At 38.8% G+C, this 20075-nt stretch overlaps 1 protein-coding gene and 3 long non-coding RNA genes across 4 annotated transcripts; 1 reads left to right on the forward strand and 3 right to left on the reverse strand.

Annotated features, from left to right (window-relative positions):
• Positions 1 to 4189: 4189 nt before the first annotated feature.
• LOC125195800 lies at positions 4190 to 4575 on the reverse strand. The gene is made up of 2 exons (XR_007171786.1): positions 4432 to 4575; positions 4190 to 4320 (listed from the first exon to the last, which is right to left on the reverse strand). It is a non-coding gene; the product is annotated as an uncharacterized LOC125195800 (long non-coding RNA).
• A 2049-nt stretch (positions 4576 to 6624) lies between these two features.
• Positions 6625 to 8916, reverse strand: LOC125195799. The gene is made up of 3 exons (XR_007171785.1): positions 8801 to 8916; positions 7397 to 7460; positions 6625 to 6868 (listed from the first exon to the last, which is right to left on the reverse strand). It is a non-coding gene; the product is annotated as an uncharacterized LOC125195799 (long non-coding RNA).
• Positions 8917 to 8999: 83 nt separating this feature from the next.
• Positions 9000 to 9435, forward strand: LOC125195798. Its single transcript, XR_007171784.1, has 2 exons — positions 9000 to 9141; positions 9229 to 9435. It is a non-coding gene; the product is annotated as an uncharacterized LOC125195798 (long non-coding RNA).
• Positions 9436 to 16866: 7431 nt separating this feature from the next.
• Positions 16867 to 18083, reverse strand: LOC125192438 (transcription factor DICHOTOMA-like). Its single transcript, XM_048090008.1, has 2 exons — positions 17127 to 18083; positions 16867 to 17029 (listed from the first exon to the last, which is right to left on the reverse strand). Exons 1-2 carry the CDS (start codon positions 17999 to 18001, stop codon positions 17014 to 17016), a joined length of 891 nt encoding a protein of 296 aa, XP_047945965.1. The 5' UTR covers positions 18002 to 18083; the 3' UTR covers positions 16867 to 17013.
• Positions 18084 to 20075: the final 1992 nt, after the last annotated feature.

A 20075-nucleotide genomic window follows, 5' to 3' on the forward strand; every position in this document is an offset into this window, starting at 1 on the left:
ACACTAAAAATAGAAGTGCTATAAAATTAAAACAAAATAGTGATTGCGTGGAAATGAAATGAAATGAAATGGGAGGGCAATATGGGAGGGCCCTTCCATTCCAGGGAGATAGACCCTTAAGTCAAATGCTGATGTGGAATGAAAGGGCCCTATGGGGGGACCCTTCCATTATGAGTGCTCTAAAACCTGTGTCGTCCACGAATGAGACTATATTTTATGAACGATGGATTATTAAATAAAATTTATTTTAGTATTTATACAATTTCTACACCCATGGAAATATACATTAACATGGTTCCCAACAACAAGATCTACCTATAAAATTTTGATGTTTATGCTAAACATGTACTCTCAATATTCCATGTTAATAGATACATTTCTATTCGGCGCAGAGAAATACTCCCTCCATCCGCGAATAGAATTCCCATTTTTCCATTTTGGGCCGTCTGCGAATAGGAGTCCCAGTTCATAACTACTCCCTCCGTCCCGGCTAAGATGACACATTTCTTAGCCGGCATGAGGTTTTAGGAGTTATTGGTTAATGTATTTAATTGGAGAGAGAAAATGTGGGTGTAAGCATTAAAATAGAGAGAGAAAGAAAGATGAGTATTTAAATAGGAGTGAGAAAAGGTGGTTGGATGTATTAATTGGAGAGAGAAAGTTATCAAAAACGGAAATGTGTCATCTTAGTTAGGACAAACTAAAAAGAAAAAGTGTCATCTTAAGTGGGACAGATGGAGTACTATAAATGACAAAGAGGCCCACGTTCCACTAACTTAATCCACTCACATTTCATTTAAAACTAATATATTAATGAGACACATATTCCACACACTTTTCGTAACATTTCTTAAAACTAATATCAAAAGAAATGGGACTCCTATTCGCGTACGGAGGGAGTAGATATTAATAAGTGAAGTGGAAGGAATAAAGTAAGATTGAAAATAAAGTAAGAGAGATAAAGAGAGAAAAGAGTAAGAGAAATGAAGAGAGAATGAGAGAGAGTGTAGTGTTTTTTGCCAAATATAGAAATGACTTTGTTATGTTAGAATGTCCCAAAAAAGCGTATGACTCTATTAACGTGGAACGGAGGGCGTAACTATTTTACTAAAGTATGTCGGGATAATAGTAATAGTTTACTTCTCAAACAACTAAAGCAATGATTGATATCCATTGTACAAAAGAGAAGAATGCTGATAGAGCAAGGAATAGTCATTGAGCCCGCCAATGGATATCCTTGGTAATTACCAAAAAAAGAGAAGGACATTGACTCAATTTTCATTGTTCACTCTCTCACCAAACCTAAGGGTGTCTCCGGTGGCGCCCCTCCCACTCGCCCTTCCCATGCCACGTCAGCACTAGCCCTTCCCATTCCACTGCCACATCACTAGCCCTTCCATTAGCCCTTCCCACAATTAAATTAATTCACAATTAAAATTTTAAATTCACGGAATTAAAATTCGACACGAATACAAACGGGAAATACGAAAATTACATTAAAAAAAATTACATAATTTTAAAAATTACATAATTTAAAAAAAAAACATAGTTTGAAAATAAAATTACATAATACCCTTGGCTTTCACTCCTCCTCCTCGTCCTCGTCCCCGTCGCCCGTGCCGCTGCCACCTCCGATGTCCCCGCCCCCGATCTCGACGCCGTCATCATCAATGGGTGGCATCCTTAAATCGCGCCGACATCGGTCGACCATCTCCTTGCACAGCCTTCTCAAGACTGGATCGTGCGTGTTATACCACTTCAAAGTGATCTGCATCAGAGTCTTATTTTGCTGCGCGCGGGCGAGGCTGTCGTCCTCTTCTCCTCCTGGGACCTCCGATTCGACCTCGTAGGACCCGCTGCCGCTGCCGCTTCCCCTCGCCATCCGCTGCGCAGCCTGTTGCCCCATCGGGCGACGACGACGGCAAGAGTCTGTTCGTGGTAGCGGGGCCACTTCCTCGGCTTCGGGGAGCTCGTGCGAACCAGCACTGCTGCTGTACTCACCGGAAGAGTTGATCTTCGTCCGCTTCCAGCCCGATTCGACACCAATCGCAAACTTTTGCGAATCCTTGACCACGAGAAAGGCCTCCCACTGGTCAAACTCTTTGATCCCCAACTCTTTGCTGGGGTACTGGGAGAAGGTTTGTCTCCGCACATCATCCTCAGACATGCCGCTGCTTACCATGCGCATGTAGTTTTGGTAGAGGGCAGCAAAACGTCTGAGCTTAGGCCTCAACCGGAGCCACTGTTTCCGGCATTGCTCGGGGATGCGAGGCTTCGCCCCAGGCGGTTTGATGGCGGAGTAGGCGGCACTGATACGATGCCGCATTCGGTCAACATAGTGGTTCGCTCCGATGTAGGGATCCTCTACAACACCGATCCATGTCTTCGCAAGCGCGGCATTTTCCCACAGGGTCCAGATCGTCCTCCTCTCAGTCTCATCCTCACCCTCCTCCTCTGCCCCCGTGTGTGAGGAAGAGCTCGGGACTTTGCCCTTGCCCCTACCCCCGCTCCTGGCCGTGGCCTTGCCTTTTCTCCCCGCCCCTTGCAGGCCCCGCCTCTTGGGGAGTCTCACAGATCGACGATAACCCCAGATCCTCAAAAGAGAAAGTCTCGATGCCGGCGTACTGAGTCTCCGGAACAGAAGTAGGGGAGTCATCGGCCAAAAAATCTATATATGGCCGATAGACAGATTCCCTAGGCGTCCTCGGGCTCCTGTGCTGCAACGACCCACTCACCGACATATTTGGCGGCGTACCGCCCATCCCCACCGCCCCGGGCATCATCCCTCCCACCCCGCCATATTTGGCGGCATACCGCCCATCCCCGCTGCCCCTGGCATAGTCCCACCCATCCCCGCCATATTTGGCGGCATACCGCCCATCCCCGCAGTCCCACCCATCCCCGACATATTTGCCGGCATACCCGCTGCCCCCGGCATCATCTAACCCATTTGACTCATCCAAATGTACATATTGTAGAACATTTGGGGAGTCATCGCCGGCATACCGCTCATCCCCGCCATCTGGGGATTCATCCCCGCAAAATTTCCCTCCGATCCGATAGGAATCGAGGTTGTGTTCCCTCCGCTCGTTGTGGGGGAGTTTCTGTTGTACTCCATGGTAGTAGAAATGAAATTTGTAGAGAGAGAGAAACTTGTCAACACAAGTGGTGTGAATGAAATGAAGTTGGGGGAGCCCTATATATATAGTTTATTTAAAATAAAAAAATAAAAATAAAAATTAAAATGTCGGACGTCCGACCGGGACGTCCGACATTCGCCACAGTGGCGGCCGTCCGGGCCACTATGGCGCCCGTCGGGTCGCCCGTCCGCGACGGGCGAGTGGGAAGGGCACCGGTGGAGACACCCTAACAAAAAAGACTCTATTTCATTTCATTTATACTCCCCCAGTCCAATTATAAGTAAACAAATTTCGATTTTGGGTTGTCCCATCATAAATGATTGATTTCTTTTTTTAAGCAAAAAATAACACTTTTATCTTTCTAACTTTATTCTCTCATATTTTATTCTTTTTTTATCTCTCCTATTTTTTCCTCTCTCATGCTGCATTCTCTCCACGTAACTCAATAAGTATCATTTTCTTAAAACCTGTGCCCAATTTTTTTTTTATCATGATAAAATGAAGAGAGTATTTTCGAAAGTGGAGTGGATATTTTAGGAATAAAAAATTTACGTCCGTGTAAGTTGTAATAACAATTGCAAAAATCAATTAATCACATAATTTGAAACTATGTTTTTTTTAGCAAATCCTACTAAATTAGGCATAACTCATGGAATTCATAATTTAAATTTATTTTAGCAAACTCTCCTATAAGTTAGATGCAGTTCAGGTAACTAGCACTCATGATGGTTATAAAAATACAATCAACAATCATAAATACCATGATAAACATGTTCTTCAATGTGTTGTGTTGTGTTTAGGGTTTTTTTTGCATATGTTGTGTTGTGTTGTGTAGGGGTGCAATGTGGTTTTTTTTTGCATATGTGTGTGTATTATGCTCTCTTTGCCGCTGAAGAAATTGAACATATTGAGTTGCGGAGTTATTAAAATTAGAGAAAGAGATAAGTAGATCAAGGTCATGCAAGAGGAGATTAACTCACTATTGAAAAAATAAAACATAATTTTAGTAATGCAAGAGGATTTATGAAAAGAAGGTAGAGGCATCAGAGAATAACAAAATGTCACTCCGTCCCGGACTCAACTTTATTTTACTCAAATAATACCCGCAAGTGTACGGGGTTATCGTAGCAAACAACAAACAAGAGTATATCGTATCCCACAGAGACAATTAAGTGTAAACCTAAGTACCACGAACAAATTTCAATTACTATCCAGACGATCAAGAGTTTTGGGGTTTTTTTCTAACAACTACTAAAAGCATATAAATTCAGAGATTGAAATAAACACTTACACAAGAGAACAAAGAAGCAAGTTGTAGAAAATGATAGAGAAATATGCAGAATTCAAGGATCTGATGCACAACTCATAGCCTAAGAGCATCCACAATGGCTTTAGGCCAGTCAAGGCTAGCCACTCTCTCTCCCTGCCACGTCATCAGCACTAAAAATCCACCCGCCACATCATCATTTTAATCAAATAGGCTAGCCTAAGGCTAGCCACAGGCTAGCCGCAATAAAAATAATTCAAAAACAACTACATTTACGGAATTAAATTTATGATAAATTACGAAATTAAATTTACGAGACATATACGGGAAAATTCATTAATTTCATTTAAAAAAAGGTACATTCATTAAAAAAAATTACATAATAAAGAAAAAACTATCGCCGTGCAGTTTTCCGTGCCCACAACTCTTCAATTAAATCCTTTTGGAGTTGAATATGAGCATCAACTTGACGCATGTCGGCATGTGCCTGGAAACGGTCGGCTTCATCGTGAGGTACCCCCCTTCGTACGTTGGGGGTGGCCACGTCGTGGCTTGGACCGGCTGCATCAGTATCGTCATTGGCCCAATTAGTCAGTTGTACGCCTTCGTCTTCGACGATCATGTTGTGCATGATAATGCAGGCGTACATTATATCAAGCAATGCATTTGACATCCCACAAACGCGTTGGACCCTTAATTGCCGCCCATCAAGACCGGAGCACACCAAATGCGCGCTCCACGTCCTTGCGCGCCGACTCCTGCCGTTCCGCAAAGTAGGCCTTCCTGTCATCATTTGCGTGCCTAATCGTCTTCACAAAGACAAGCCACCTAGGGTATATCCCATCCGCCAAGTAGTAGCCCATATCATGCCGGTTGCCGTTGGCCACAAATGAGACAACCGGACCGATGCCCCGACACTTCTCGTTGAAGAGGGGCGACGAGTTGAGTACGTTGAGGTTGTTGTTCGACCCGGCTACCCCAAAATACGCAGGCCAGATCCATAGCCGGTAATCAGCTACGGCCTCGAGGATCATCGTGGGATTCTTTCCCTTGTAGCCGGTCGTGTAGGCCCCCTTCCAGGCAGTTGGACAGCTTCTTCCACTCCCAATGCATACAAGCTATGCTGCCTAACATCCCGGGGAACCCATGCTGCTCCTCGTGCATCCGCATCAGATCCTGGCAATCTTGGGGAGTAAGGCTTTGAAGGTACCGATCACGGAAAATTGTAATCACGCCCTGATAGAAAAACTTCGACATTCCAGAGCAGTCGTCTCACCGATGTGGAGGTACTCATCCCACATGTTTGTCGCGCCTCCGTAGGCCAACTGCCTGATTGTTGCCGTGCACTTTTGAATAGGGGTGTGGTCGGGTCTGCCAGCTACCGCATCGTGCCTGAAGCGGAAGCACATATATCGACGCTCCAAAGCGTCAACAATACGTATAAACAACTCCCTGCACATTCTAAAATGCCGCCCGAACATGTTTGCGTTAAACCGCGGGTCCGGAGCGAAGTAGTCGTCATATAGCCGCTGATGTGCAGCTACGTGATCCCGATCAATCACTGCTCGTCGGTGGACAACGGGTCGAGGGCGAGGTACCGCCTGCTGTTCGACCCTTTGCATGTAACGCTCTATCTCGCGGTTCATGTAGGCCTCCATAGCCTCGTTCATCCGCCGTTCGTACTCCTCAACATCCCCACCACTACCACCACTGCTACCACCCGCGTTACTCATCGCTCGATGTTGCTCTTGTACAGAAATTTAGAGAGAGAGAAAACTCGTTAAAACAAGTGGTGCAAATGAAAATGAAACTAAAATCGCGTATATATAGTGTTTCAAAAAAATTTAAAAAAAAAAAATTGCGCTGGCCGATCGCTCGCCGATCGCCACGCCACAATGGCGGCCAGCGACTGGAAATCGGCGTGCGCTCGCTTGTTTTTTCACCGAAATGCCGCTGGCCGGTTCCAATGGTTCGGTTAGCGACGCGAATCGGCTAGCCGGTGCGCTAGCCGCCATTGTGGATGCTCTAACCCAATTAAAACTGATTTACCATTTAAAGTCTCTAGAATTGTTGAATCAATACAAATATAGATTAAACCCCCTTCTGAGGTGAGAAATGTCACGACCACATTTTGCAAATGATAGCGAAAACGGGTAAACCGCGACTAATAAGAGGGATTAAAGAAGCGGGGAAAGAAAAAGGGCTCGAACTTGAGAATTTGCACAAAGGCCAAGTCAATTTATATCAAAGAAGCCAAGTATTTCATTACATGGTCTTGAAAATAGAATAAACATCTCCTCAAATAAATCAGAGTTGATGGTGAGGTTCTACAATTCTCACTTCAAAAAGCACAGCGGAATAAGTCCTTACTAAACGACTTCGTGTATGAAGACACGAATCGTTGGGAGATCAACTTGATAACATCGACTCCGATCATCACTCCATCCTCTTGACGTTCAACCTGCACATTTATAAATACATGCAGGGCTGAGTACAGGAGTACTCAGTGGACACGTGCCGAAAACAAAACATACATTATATAGTTGTCAAGCCATCACAGTAACACACGGGGGTTTTCTTAAAAGGCCCGAGCTTACTAAGTTCTTTTGGGAGCTAAAAGTTCGACTACAGACTAGGTTCTTTCATCATTCATCATTCATTCATAAATCCATTTCCATTATAAATTCATTCCATGCATTCATCAATCCATTCCATTCATTCATAAATCCATTCCATTCGTGAATCCATTCCATCTATAAATCCATTCCATTCGTGAATCCATTCCATCTATAAATCCATTCCATTCGTGAATCCATTCCATCCGTAAATCCATGACAATCCATGACATTCATCAAAACAAAACATTTATGGCATGACAACAATTTGAAAAGAATCATAGCTCCATTTTGAGAAAAGATGATTTTTCATAACTTCAAATGTATTTGCTTTATATCCACACTAGTGTGCTGGATATTAAAAGAAAGCCCACCTGATATGCTTATTCTTCAATTCGATTATTCGCTTTGACCTCACTTGCCCTCGAGCAATTTATCCTTTGAAAATAAATAGTGTGACACACTAATTAGTACTTGAACTATTTCTCCTTAGATGAATGCATGCACCCTATGGCATAGCACCTATATCCTTAGTCTTGTCTCATAGGATCTCTAGTCCTTTCTCGGGCTTCACTAAGTCGTAGGATTTATTCATTCACTTTACTAAGTTCGGAGAAATTCCATTATCTTTAAAATAATTACTTGAGCATTTAATAAGGATTCTTGGAAAATCCCTTCTTAAATCTTTTCTTTGAATTTTCTTAAGGCCGCCCATGGCGTCGCGGGGCGACGCCGGTCGGCTTTCGCGTCTCAAACTTTAATATTTCCAATCATCGGTCCATTCATTTTAATTAACCAAATGGGACTTGGCCCAATTTCTATTTAATTCACAGGCCCAGCTCAACTCTATTTTATTTACTCCCTTCTGGCCCAAAGCTTAAACACAATCAGCCCCAAATAGCATTAAATCAAGAGTAATGGAATAGGCCCAACAAAGACCCAATATACTCCTCCTCCACCATCGGTTTCTCTCCCCCAAATCTCATTTCTTTTTAAACTCCTTAATCAAAAGAGTAGAGAAGCAGCGGCGGCTTCTTCACTCCCATAAGTTTCTCGGCGAATTCGCCGCTCCTATGCGTCGCCGGAGCGTCGCCGGCTACGCCTCCCTTTTCAATCATCCCTTCTTTACCTCACCTCTCCAATTTTCCCCAAATTAGAAATCCCTAAATTCGAAATCGGAGAAGTAGCGGCGGCTTCAACCATTCCCGTTTCTTCTCTCTCTCTGCGAAAATCGTCGTCGTCTCCGAAGGAAACGGTCATCGCCGTGGTTGTACTCCGGGGTTGGAGGTGTTACCGTGCGAGGCAGCCCCTTTCTCGGTCTCTGCAGGCTCGCCGATCGCTGCCCGTCTCGCCCTCCGGCTCTCCGTCAAGCTGCAGCTTCGCCTGCGGCAAAACTCCGCTGCTACTCATCGCCTTCCATCGACGTCACGGAGGAACTCTCGGCCTCCCGTCGCACCACCGCCAGACAATCTCTCTATAAGCTAAGTTTTCCGCCTTCTATTGCTTAGTTCAATTCGTGGGTTTATTTAGCAAAACTATGTAAAATCGATTCTTGACTATTGGTGATGTTCAAGCTTTGATCTTGCATAAGGATATCCCAAATCCTATCATCTAATTCTTTGAGAGCCTACTGGAATCGTTCTTTGGTTATGGTAACTGATTATTCGTTGATCCTATCGCTATGATTTGTCCTACGTGAGCATGCTGCCTATGATTCTAAGTTCTGGAAATTTCGTGGCGTTCTAACGTGATGCCGAGAATGGTGTCGAGGGGATTACCTCACTCGGTGAATCCTCTCGGTTCGCGGTTGTTCCTCCGCTTCGCCGCTGCCTCTCCTCGCCTTCTTGCTCCTCTCATTTCCTTGCTGCACTCCTTGATTTTGAGTGAATTTGTGGTGTCTAAAGGAGTGGGGAGGGGAAGGGAGATGGAGCTGTTTATATAGGCCTCTTGTGTTGGAGACTTGGGGACAAAGACTCCCATATTTGGTTGCCAGCTCCATCTCTTTCTTGGCACCATGCTTCTTTACTTAATTGAGCAAATCTTGGGGGCAAAGACTCCTACATTTGGGGCTGCCAGCTTATCTCTTCCTTGTGTTTATCCAATTGTATACCATTTTGGTGTAAGTTGGGTCATACTTGCTATTTTGGAGAAGTCTCCAACCTTGAGTCTTTGTGAAGCCTATTTCTAATAATCCTTTTGGTGTTAGATTCTTGCAAGATCCTTGGTGTTATTGGCTGCCAATTTTGGAGTCTTATGAGATGCCAAATTCGAGAAGGATGGGGAAGAAAAGAGAAAGAGTAGAAGATCTTGTACTATAGAAATGTATCTTTGAAAGAAATCTCACTTATAGCTCCATGTATCCAATTCGTATAGCTTGTGTTGTACTTTGTACTAATTTATTCTCTTTTCCTCATTCCAATAATTTTAATTTACAAACTTAAATTTCCTTGCACTTTAATTCCAATCGTCCTTTTGTCAATTTTTTTTATACTCTAAAACTAGCGCACGAAAACACGGGATGTTACAAGAAATCCGTAGATTAGGTGTAATAATTGAAGTCCCCTTCTAATTCTTAGACCTAACTCCTAACAGTTCGATTAGATTAAAGATCCCACTCAAAAACCTCAACTCTCTCGAGTTTTATTGAATTAAGGTGTGAATTATTCTTCTTTCAAGATTAAATATTTCATCTCCCGATTACTCTAAGAAACCCTACACTCCCAATTGGTGATCAAACAATTGTTAGGAAAAAGCATAAGAATAATTCAAACAATTGCAAAAGCAAGATAAAAATGAAGTCAATAGGATTAAATCTATGAAACAATGCATCTTCACCAAGAATTCTACATGAAAAGTTTAGCTACTCATGTTCATGGTAGAAAACAAAAAGAAACTAAGCAAAAACATTGGAAATCATGATCTGAATTGCAATTGGCGGAGGAATTGAAGCTTGAATCTTCAATCTTCTTCAAAGAGTTCTTCCAAGAGAGAGAGTGGGTGTTTGGCGGCTTGTAGAGAATGCCTAGAATTGATCTAATTCTTCCATCTTATTTTTCTCCTCAAAAGATTGCGTTTCTACTTAGAAAAATGTCAGATTGTCGGATCCGGCCGGGTGGAATTAATCCACTGGAAATTCACCTGGCCGGGTGAAAGTTTCTGGAATTTCGCCAGCTTTAGCAGGCCACCCGGCCGGGTGGAATTATAGGGTCATAATTCACCCGGCCGCGTTAGATTTTCTGGACAGCGCAATGTTCGTAAAACGGCCATAACTTCTTCTATGGGACTCCGATTGAGGCGTTTAAGATACCCACGTGAATCTCATTTAAAGACAAAGAGAATGATATGCATTAGAGGCTGATTGGACTTCAAATTCTCCAGTAAAATTGTCTCAAACCAAGGCTGCTGCACATCAACTTATTTTGTACCTTTTTTACACATTTTTAACAAAATGGTCAACATACCAACATAAAAGAGAAGTAGATATAAACACACCTAATAATAGACAGAATATGATCAAATTCATACAAAACCACCCTCTAAAACCATGTAAAATCCAAGTATGTCAGTCCCCAAAGAGTATGAACTTTGGTTTCGGCACGAGTTTTAATGCATTATTGGTAAAGTAAGAGAGAGATAGATAGAGAAAGTTTTTTTAAGTATTGTTAGTGGAGAATGGGTCCCACCTCATTAGAGAGAAGAGAATTTCCAAAGTTGAAAGTTCATACTCTTTGGGGACGGACGAAAAAGGAAATAGTGCATACTTTTTAGGGACGAAGGAAGTAAAATATAAAGTCATGTTGTTAGCTAAATGATATAAAAGACAATGGATAGACTACAATGTAGCTCAAAATGATTGAGAGCTTTAACAATAAGATGTGAAGACTGATTTCTTACTTGGTGATATTGAAGAAAAGATATTCATAGAGCAATCTTAGGGATTCATCAAACCTTTTATTAAAGAGAGGTCTATATGGGCTAAAACAATTCAACAGAAAATGGGACAAGCAGTTTGATTATTATATGTTAAATATTGTGTTTGAGAGATCAAAGTGTGATATATGTGTATTGATAAGGCTCATTTCATGCATTGGTTATGGGGTAAATTTATGTGTTTTCGGGGAGCTAACATGTATTTCTAAGTTTAGGTGCGTAAGAAATCTGCAGACCTAGGGATTTGTGCAAATTGACCTAGCAGATGCAATCGAGTAGGATTTAAAGTGAAGTACCAGAAGTCGCCGCACGGACCTATGAGAATTAGAAAGATGGCGACAGGAGCAGAATGGGAGCAAAAGAGCAAATTTTAAAGATTCTTTTCAGGGGTACAATTGTCAAATCAGCAAGAAGACGCCCTTGGGATTAGAGCCTCACCTATATAAAGGGATGGATATCCAAACAAGAGGTAACTTCACTCTTAGCTCAATTCTCCCAAGAGCTCAAAATCACTTCAAAATCTAGTTTTTGTCTGCACACTTGGTTATGGGGTGAAGTCCTGGCTGCTGTGGTGGTCTCTTGTTCGTTTTTAGCTGTGTAATACCGTCCCAAGTGAGCGAAGATGCAATCTCTTTAATTTCTGTTGGATAATCTTTTGTTTTCAAGGATTTTTCCAGTCGTGAACTTCGTAGTTGTGAAGCTCAGCGTTGAATCTTTGTGTTTTGAACTTGTCTCCGATGCTATGGATGTTTTCTGTTGATTTTCCTCTATTCTCATGCTATGGATGTTTGGATTTTACTATTTTGGATGCTTTTAGCAATTGAGTGGATGTTGGGTGTTAGAATCGATTGGAATCAAGTTAGTTTTGTGGATCTGAGTTGATGAGGATGGATATGAACGTTGTGATACTGAGATCTGGAGGATTTGGGTTGAATCTTAATTTGAGTTGGCGGATCTGATCTTCTCTGTTTTTAATTCTCCATGATTATGGCTTGTTACTTTTCATTCTCAATGCTGCTTGGTCAAGTAGCTTAGATCCGGTAGTTTCATGCTTGAATTTCATGTATATGTCTTGATATGAGGTTTGCTCTATTTAAATGGTGTTTAATGTTCTGTTTCTTTTGATGGATTCATGAAGAAGATGAAGTAGTTAGTGTTGGGATCAGATCTACACCTTGTTTTGTTTTTTTTTTTTCTAGTTTTCACAGCTTTTCGGTCACTAGGTTAGTTAGGGAAGTTGGTCCCCACTTGCTTTTACATATTGTTTGGCTATTTCGGGAAAGGTTCATCATGATCGTTGTTATGGCAGGTGTTTTTCAGTTGCTTGGTTTAGATTAAAGTGTTTGCTCACGTCTGATATTCATGCATACGTTTGTACTGTTCTTGTCCGCTAGGTCAGTTAAATAGAATAGTCTTTCAAATTTCTGCTGAGACTAGGAGATTTAACTTAATCCACAGAGTTGTGTGGCAGCAGCCGAAAATCCTTTCCAAAACATCCAAAACGCATTTTGTAACACATCAATCCTCATGGGATCGATCCTTACTTTCATGTACTAGCCAATAGTATTGTGGGTTAAGGTTTTTATAGTAGTTCTGAAAGTGCACCCAACGACACCCGAATAGGTTCGGGATCTGCTAGACCTGTCGGATTAGTAAATCTACTAGACCCGTTTACTTGCTACTTGTTTTAATCTCAGTGTGTGCACGTCTGCCAGAAGGAACAAACTCGCTCATCATGTTTGCATGAAAAAAAGAAATGAGAAGCAAGTAGCATCTCTTACTATACGTGGATGACATGTTGGTTGCTTATGGATGAAATCAGCATGGTTTTAAGTCCAGATTTGAGATAAAAGACTAAAGTTGACATAAAGAGAATTCTGAGAATGGATATTATAGCTCTCTTGGTGATTCGATCAATAAAACATCCAATCTATTTCTCCAGTGGATGTAGGCACTTGCCAAACCATGAAAAATTGTTGGTTCATTTGTTATTTCATGTTTTTTGCGATTGTTCTTCTTATAATCGACGATGTGGATCGATTATCATTACAGAACTGATTGACATAATTCAGTTTCCCACCTATATAGCCATTGTTGTGAAATATGGCACCATGTCGAGTACAAGAGATATGTGGAAGGATAAATATAGTTTGGGTGAGAGGACAATGGTATCGATTTGGGAGATTTGGTAATTTTGGCAAACTAAGATACACTTCACTTTTTAACTTTTCAACTTAAGCAAAATGATACTAACACACCTATATATATAAGCATTCTTTCTATATTCTATAATTTTCTACTCTATTCTTTTATATTCTATTTAGGGCTGTCAAAATAGATATCGGATATTGGATATCCGCTATCCAAACCCGAAAAATTGGGTAATTGGATATCAGATACCCGATTTTTCGAGTATCGGGATCGGGCTCGGGTATTAGATTTTTAGGATTTTCGGGTATCGGCTATTAAATTAATTGTATTTTAAAAATTAAAATGCCTACTCCTAATTCTAATTGAGTTAGCGTTCCAATTTCAAACCCAAACTCCACACATACCCACACAATATGTTGCCTCTTCTCCTCGCAAGATTTTCTTCCAGCTTTTGATTCTGTGTTTGGTGAGTTTTGCACAAAAATATTTATGTGGAAAGATAAGCTTTCTTTGATAGTTGATGTCAGAAGGTGAGATTATGTGTGTGGCACCATATTCTCAATTGCAGAAATCAAGCAAAGAGTTTTAGGATATTGCTCACAGAGAACCTACTGGTTTTGAAGGGCTCTCGGAGATTCGTAGGAGGTTACACACAATTACACTGATCAAAAGGTTCCAATTTTTGACGATCCAACTTTTTTTTTAATCTGGACTGGATACCCGATTTTTTGGGACTGGATACCCGAGTCGGATATCCGGGTATCCGATTGGAATTTCGGATCGGGTATCGAATAACTGTTTTTGGGTTTTTTGGGTTCGGGTACCTGAAATTTTCGGGTCGGGTATCCACGGATACCCGATTTGACAACCCTAATCCAGATTTTTATATATATAAATCTGAATATTTTATTACATAATATCTATATCGTGACAAGTCTGTATCTAGATAATTCTATTACAAATTATTTAGATTTTCTATACACAATTCCTGAGAATACTATATAACATCAAGATACTTTTACTAAAATATTAAATTTATTTTCTTTTATTTCAACACCATGATGCATTGCAATACATAATAATAATCCAAGCCTGCTTCCTGTATCATACGAAATAACAAATTGTGACTTTTATTGTGGAACGGATTTAGTAATAAATAAAAATAAACACAAAGCTACTCCACTTTTCCCAAATATAATATCCTAGAGTTCCAAACGAAATAGACCCACAGATACCATCGCATTTGCAAAACGAAACTTTTAGCTACACCATTTAAGATTAACACTAACTATATGTGTAAAAAATATTTCATTATAATACAAGGTTTGGTTCGAACTGAGTGACATTTGGTGGACATAATTTCCATTTGTCGTCATCTGCAAAAGTTGTTTCCGAAACACTTGATGAAGATGATTGTCCATGCTTCTTGCTTTCCTTCCGAGGCCCTATTCTATGCTTTGGTATTTTATTATTTTATAATTTTCAGACAAATTTGTACAAATAACAAAAAAGAAGAAAGTACGAAAAATGTGTGAATGAAAGAAATTATATTAGGGAGGGAAATACTCTGCAACTTAATTACTAATCTTTATATAAAGATATCTTTATACACTTATTAATCGCAAGCAGCTCTATACCATGTGATGTAGATCTTTTCAAATTTGTAACTGCGATGAGTTTAGATCTGAGTTCGAGAATTCATAACTTTCTTTTTGATGATATTGATGCATGATCAGGACTAAGTTTATTATTAAAATTCAATTTCCATTGTAGTGATCGATTGAATTATATGATGCACAAAAAATACTTCTTCATAAGTAATTAATCAAACGTCCCAAATAGTTTAATTTTGGTGTGTGTTTATTAGCATTTTTTCTGTTGTAGGATCGACTCAAAGAAACTAATTACTATGAAATTGTACTTCGTAAAGGACATTTTGGATCGAAGTTGTTTGGAACCATTGTGGTGAATTTGATGGGAAAAAAAAAGAGAAGTTGAACGAAACAAAACGAAACGAAAGACAATTATGTGATGTAATGAAATGGGTGTATGTAAATATTTATAGATAAATATAATTAAAAATAATAATTATTCCCTTCATTCTATCATAGCTGATTGATTCATTGTTTTCGGAACCTAAATTAAGAAGATTTTATTTTCTAAGTAAAATAATACTGAGAGAACCAAAAATACAACACAAATATTTATAAGTGGAAGGGAGTATTACTTACTGGGTATAACTTTACATATTTAAGATAATTTTATCATTTTTATAATGTCAAAAAAAATAACTGAATCTTTCCATTGCAATTGAATTTTCAGTTAATTAATCACCCTTCATACACCCTCCGTCCCATAAAAATATGGACAATTAATATGATACGGAAATTAAGACAAAATTGATAAATTAAGATATGTGAGGAGAAATGTAGTTAGAGTAGTGTTAGTGAATAGTGAGACTCATATTATTAGTAGTGTTTAATAGTAGTATATATAAGTTGTAAATAAGTTATGTAGAGGGGAAATAAATCGGGATAACTTTACAAAAATGGAATGCTCATATTTTTGTGGGACGGATGAAAATAGAATGTGCATATATTTTTATGGGACGGATGGAATATTAATCAAGGAATAGATATTGCTTAATAGAGCATATTTTTATTATAAAAATACTCATCTTCAGAAGTAAATTAAAATATAATAGAAAAATGAAAAGATAACACAAAAAATACTTATCATTATAACTATACAATTTTATTATATAATTTCAATTTCTATAAGGAATATGCTTATTTTTTAAAATATATTTTTTCATATTTTTTATAATTTAATTAAGTAGTATGTCAATTAATGCGTATTCCAAATCAATGGTTTTAGTGTTAAAAAATACTCAAAACTATATACTCGTATCACTAAAAATAGAACCTAACTAAAGAGCATTATGTATGTACTTAGTACAATTTATATAAATTTATCTTTCACTCTCCACCGCAACCTTCACAAGTTAAAACCTCTAGATATCAAAATAAACTTATTAAAGTACACAAAAAGTATTCTCGCATATAACTAATGCTCCATTTCTTACAGAGTCACACAGTATTTGGTAAAATGGACATGATTTAATTACGATTTTATGGTGTAAACTTAATAAACATGAATTTCAAAATAACAGAAGGCTTAGCAAACGGAGTAACTCCCTTCCAAATAAAGTAGTCAGATTCATGAATGACTGCAGAAACTTGGCTGAATAGTTAAATTTGGCGTAATTATAAAAGATTTTAGTGAGTTGAAACAGTAATAATTTTATTTAGAAGCAATATACCACTTCAAAGCAAAGTAATTTAATTCATAATATTGGTTGAACATTTCGATTCCCTTAAAAGTTTCGGACTTCAATCATACTAACTTTTTTTTCTAAATAAGATCATTATCTTTTTTAATTTTTTTTTCTTAATGGGATACGCTATAGCTAAATAAACCTATATATATATTTATAATTGAGCTTGTGCATTCATATACGTATACACATTTTAAGAGCAATAAGCTTGATTCAAACATTTTCTGCTCTAATATCCTGAAAATTTTCTCAACTGTATTTGCAAATAAGTGGGCATGAGATTGAGAAATATATTATCCGATATGTTTTGTTATAGACCATTAGGTATAAACCTAACTACATATATATATGTAATCAAAAGAAGGAGCTAGGTAACAACATTTATCAATCCAATAGTAGATTAAATTGTTTTATAAAGCCCTGACAACCATATTACATCAATGGGAGAAATTCAAGAAAAATAAGGTAGCAAAAACTTACATATATGCCTCAAGCCACAAGGTGAAAACATCTTCAACAATCCTGAGCTCAACTGCTAGTGTTGCTTCTCAATATTATCTTCTTCTTTCTTTCCTAGTTGTTTAAATTGCTGCAAAACAAAAACAAAAACAACCACAATCTCAAAAATAAATTAAAAAAAAAAAAGAGTTCCAAAATGATTCTTGGAAATTGATTTTTGTCCCCACTTATTGATGAACTTGTGCTGATCCAAAATGGCACAGATGCTGTCCCAATTCTCAGCGGCGGCGGCGGCATTGTAAGGCGCAGGAACGCCGTAGTTGGAGCTGGAGATGATCAAATTCTGCTGAAATCCCATCGGATTCTTCACTTTCCTATTGATCACAATGGATTCTTGAATTAGGTCGTGATGATTTGCAGCTGCGACTTCGTAGGTTGGGTGGCAATGGAATCCGAGATTGATGTTGCCGCCGCCGCCGCCGCTGGTGGAAGCTATCTTGTTGATGAAGTTGAAGTCCCCATTAATGTTGATGTTTCTGGTCTCGTTTAGCTTCTTGATGCACATCTTCTCCCTCGTCCTCTCCCTCGCTCTCGCCCTCGCCTTGTCCCTCGACTCCCTGGTCGAAGAAACCGCTTTCAGTTTGTTTGATGACACTTTCAAATTCTCGCCGGAATCAACCTCGCATTCGGAGGAGCCGGCGGCTGCTGCTGCGGCGGCTCTCTCCCTCGTCTCCTCGAGATCTTCGATGGCAGTCTTGGACTTGGTGAGGAGCCAATCAAGGGTTTTGCTCGGCTTGTCGAAACCTAGATTTTCTTGAAGGTCGAAGAACTTTCTAGCCACTCCGATCGAGAGGCGAACCCTCCGATCCCTCGGCCCTTGGGCCGTGTCGATTTTGCTGTGGCGGTCCTTCTTCCAGGCTTTGGCTGCGGCCAAGGGGTCGCTGCTGAGGCCGTAGAGCTCTTGATTGGCGGCCAAGAGCATGTCGTGGTGGTGGTGGTGGTGGAGCAAGACGTCGTTGCCATTGAGGCCGACAAGGGAGGCGGCGGAGGTACGAGGATTGGAGAGGTATGGGTAATTGTATGCATTATTCTTGGTGAACATTGTTCTTTTTTGGTGGGATTAGAAAAGCAAGATGTTACATTGGATTTTATCGACAAAGATATGGAAATTGGAAACCCTTATAGTTGCGAATTGAATTAAATCGGACGTGGAAAGATGGAGATGTAGCAAGAGAGGGTTTCTGAGTGGAGGATGCTGATAACAGTTTCAAGTACTGAAACCATAGTAAAGTTGTCCGTTTCCATATTTAAATCTAGAAAGCGTCTCTGTCTGAGAAGGACTTCTTGAGAGTGTACTCTTCTTTCCATCCCTTTCAAAACAATCCATTTTTCCCTTACAATTGTATAAATTGGTAAAATTTGAGTTGATATTACCATCAACCAAACCTAAGTTACTGTTCGGCTACAGTACATTATTTGGTCAATATTTGTAGAGCATTGGTGAAATTTTACTAATTATAAGTTTGGTTCTTTTTTGTAAGGTGTCTTCGATCATAGAACAATATTCTCATCAATATATTTCTAAGTATATAAAAAATAAAAAAATAGAAACGTGTGACAGTCATGAAATATGAATAGACATTGTGTGATCCGGAGATTAGACGTTATATATGTAGTTTAATAGTCTGAGCTTAGTAGATACTCCCTCCGTCCCCCATTAAAAGTCACATTTTTCCATTTTGGTTCGTCCCCAATTAAGAGTCACACACTTCATTTTTACCATAAATAGTAAATAGGTCTCACATTCCACTAACTCAATTCACTCACATTTTATTATAAAACCAATATAAAAAAATGGATCTCACATTCCACTAAAATTTTTCAACCAACTTTTCTTTACATTTCTTAAAACCCGTGCCCGGTCAAAGAGTGACTCCTAATAGGGGACGGAGGGAGTATTATTTATTGTCGATATAAGTCGCTAAACAGTTAAGTAACACCAACTACTCATCATAAGCTATTTGGTCGTTGTTACGGATAAATTAAAAAAGATACTAGTAATTATTTTGAAGATAAGGCCACAATTGTTGTTCTAAACATAAAGTGACAGTTTCATGTAATTAGAATTGAAATTTTTATATAAAAAAAAAAGCATGACAATTGTTTCAAATAAAAACGACAATTCTCGTTAAAAAAAAGTGAGACTTGTTTCCATTTATATCATTAACGATTTTAGTATAATTTTATCTTGATTGAAATTAAGTGGTACAGTTTATAAATAAATGTTATTTCTCTATGAAAGAAAATGAATAAGGCTACAGACTGGATTTGGATTGGACCCGATTATAAACTCTCAACAAACAAACACTTTCTTCGTTCCATTAAAAAAGGATCACCTTTTTAAATGATACTTTCTCCGCCAATAAAAAATAGACAAAATTATAAATAGCACGAGTTTTAATTCGCAATTGGTAAAGTAAGAGAGAAACAGAGAAAATATGGTGAAAATAGTGTGAGTGGATTGTGTGGTCCACATTTAGATTGATGTGTAGAGTTAGGTTAGTATTGGTTTAAAACTGTTCATTTTTAGAATTAATCTAATTTTGGTGCACAACACAAAATGACAAAACTAGTCTATTTTTTTTGGACAGAGGAGTATGAGATTTTTTTATTAATTTGTTGATTATAATAAAATAGAAAGATTAATGATTAAATATTTTAACGAAGAGAAAAAAAGAGATAAATATTGTTCAAAAAAGATTTAAATGGGATATTAAAAAGTAATTTCAAAACAATTAGTGTAATACATAGAAAAAAAATTAAATTATGTGTGTATACTTTTATATATAGTACATAGTATTTAATTACTCTCTCATTCACTATTAGATGTTTTTATTTTTTTATTTTATCATTAAATATTACATTTTACTTCAACTTCATCCACTAAATCGTTTCACTCATATTTTTGTAAATTTAATATTTTTTGAATTCAAATTAGGAGTCTTTTTTCGGTACATCGTGTCGTAAGACATACAAGGTGAAAAGTATGTAAGATGTTTCCTCTCTAACTAATAGATCAGAAGTTTGAGTCAACACGAGGATAGATGAAGAACTATTGTTAATCCTCTTTTAAAAAATACGGATGAAAAAGGTCAATGAAACTCAAATTGTCGGAC

Source organism: Salvia hispanica, chromosome 6 (assembly GCF_023119035.1).
Source record: "Salvia hispanica cultivar TCC Black 2014 chromosome 6, UniMelb_Shisp_WGS_1.0, whole genome shotgun sequence".
NCBI lineage: Eukaryota > Viridiplantae > Streptophyta > Magnoliopsida > Lamiales > Lamiaceae > Salvia > Salvia hispanica.